The sequence below is a fragment of the Sinocyclocheilus grahami genome, unplaced genomic scaffold (genome assembly GCF_001515645.1).
Source record: "Sinocyclocheilus grahami isolate Dianchi unplaced genomic scaffold, SAMN03320097.WGS_v1.1 scaffold1735.1, whole genome shotgun sequence".
Classification (NCBI taxonomy): domain Eukaryota; kingdom Metazoa; phylum Chordata; class Actinopteri; order Cypriniformes; family Cyprinidae; genus Sinocyclocheilus; species Sinocyclocheilus grahami.
Genome location: NW_015506914.1, coordinates 108,191 through 110,436, shown reverse-complemented (window position 1 = coordinate 110,436; position 2,246 = coordinate 108,191). Strand labels below are relative to the sequence as shown.

At 38.4% G+C, this 2,246-nt stretch overlaps 1 protein-coding gene across 1 annotated transcript in view; it reads right to left on the bottom strand.

The window, feature by feature from the left end:
* LOC107572320 (Hermansky-Pudlak syndrome 5 protein-like) overlaps window positions 1-2,246 on the bottom strand; it is a 15,127-nt gene that overhangs the window by 3,311 nt on the left and 9,570 nt on the right. Inside the window, exons 7-8 of the mRNA XM_016258742.1 lie at window positions 1,343-1,456; window positions 1,156-1,262 (exon numbers count right to left, since the gene is read on the bottom strand). Of these exons, the coding sequence (XP_016114228.1) occupies window positions 1,156-1,262; window positions 1,343-1,456 (221 nt within the window). The remainder of the gene's footprint in view (window positions 1-1,155; window positions 1,263-1,342; window positions 1,457-2,246) is intronic.

Sequence of the window (2,246 nt, the reverse complement as noted above, 5' to 3'; positions counted from 1 at the left end):
AAAGAGAGAGAGAGAGAGAGAGAGAGAGAGAGAGAGAGAGAGAGAGATCATAAACATGGAATAACTCCACAGGTCTTTAAAGGGATAGTTCACCCAAAAATTTTAATTACCCCATGATTTACTCACCCTCAAGCCATCCTAGTTGTATATGACTTTCATCTTTCAGACAAATCCAATCGGAGTTATATTAAAAACTGTCCTGGCTCTTCCAAGCTTTGTAATGGCAGTGAATGGGTGTTTCTGTTCAACAGTCCAAATGGAAGTCCAATAAAGTGCATCCATCCATCCATCATAAAAAAGTATCCCACAAGCTACAGAAAAGTGGTTATAACGTTTTAAATATGGATTTTTTCTTACAAAATGCATCGATTTGCTACAGGAGGCCTTTATTCACCCCCCGGAGCCGTGTGAGGCACTTTTTATTATGGATGGATGCGCTTTATTGGACTTCTTTTGGATTATTAAAAAATAACACCCATTCACTACAATTACAAAGCTTGGAAGAGCCAGGACGTTTTTAAATATAACTCCGATTGTATTCGTCTGAAAGAAGAAAGTCATATACTTTAGGATGGCTTGAGGGTGAGCAAAGCATGGGGTCATTTTCATTTTTGGGTGAACTATCTCTTTAAGTGTAATGGCAGTGAATGGGTGTTTCTGTTCAACAGTCCAAATGAAGTCCAATAAAGTGCATCCATCCATCCATCATAAAAAAGTATCCCACAAGCTACAGAAAAGTGGTTATAACGTTTTAAATATGGATTTTTTTCTTACAAAATGCATCGATTTGCTACAGGAGGCCTTTATTCACCCCCCGGAGCCGTGTGAGGCACTTTTTATTATGGATGGATGCGCTTTATTGGACTTCTTTTGGATTATTAAAAAATAACACCCATTCACTACAATTACAAAGCTTGGAAGAGCCAGGACGTTTTTAAATATAACTCCGATTGTATTCGTCTGAAAGAAGAAAGTCATATACTTTAGGATGGCTTGAGGGTGAGCAAAGCATGGGGTCATTTTCATTTTTGGGTGAACTATCTCTTTAAGTGTCAGTCAGAAAGTCTCTTCCTGTCTGAGTAGGAGGTTCTTGGTTAAAATCAGCGAATTAAGAGAGTCTATATTGAGAGTTTTGAACATCTGTGATTGTTGTACCATCATCCCCCTCTAGTAGTGTCATGTCGTCCAGTCTGCAGATGGCACTGAAAGCCTCGGGCCTCCGCTGCAGCTCTCTGCACAGGTACAGGTAACCCATCCAATACCTGAGAGACAAATAACACAGTCACAGTGTACCCAACTATACATTCTGATTCAATTCTATCCATTCCAACTCTACACTCACCCATGAGTTCTGCACATCTCCAGCATCTTCTGTTTGGAGGCCAGATCAGCAGGCAGGCGGATCAGCAGAGACAGCAGACGCCCATAACCCCAGCTGAAGAAATGAGAGCGCCACCTACAGCACAGGAGACATTACAATCAGCAAAACAGGAATGTAGTTTGATTTAAAGAAGAAAACAGGTTAACAATGATTATATAAATAAAGTATTTAAATGGCATAGAGTACCATATATACACATAGCACAATGTGTAGAACTAATTATATATTTTGGTGTCCCCATCAAATTAAGTGATTTTATATACATAGAACGCATATTAAATGCCTACATTTAATGTTTCAAATAACTTTTGTGAAAATAAAATGTTAAAATGTGGGTGAAATAATGTTCCATCATCATTCAGTGTAACAGATGTATTCACGTAAAAATTAAACAACATACTAAGAACATGACCTGTACTTATTAAAATATACAAAAGAAAAAGTGATCACACTAAATTGTATTATATTTTAAATGATTAAAAACTTCTAGCTGATAAATGGGTAAAACCTAGTGGTTTGAAGGATAGTGGCAAAGATTGGTAAAGATTTAAAATGACAATGAATTTGTTTTTAGGGGCTGCACTGTGATCCTTAAATAGAGTATTTTATCCATCCATCATCTATCTATCTATCTATCCATCCATCCATCTATCTATCCATCTATCCATCCATCCATCCATCCATCCATCCATCCATCCATCCATCCATCCATCCATCCATCCATCCATCCATCCATCCATCCATCCATCCATCCATCCATCCATCCATCCATCCATCCATCCATCCATCCATCCATCCATCCATCCATCCATCCATCCATCCATCCATCCATCCATCCATCCATCCATCCATCCATCCATCCATC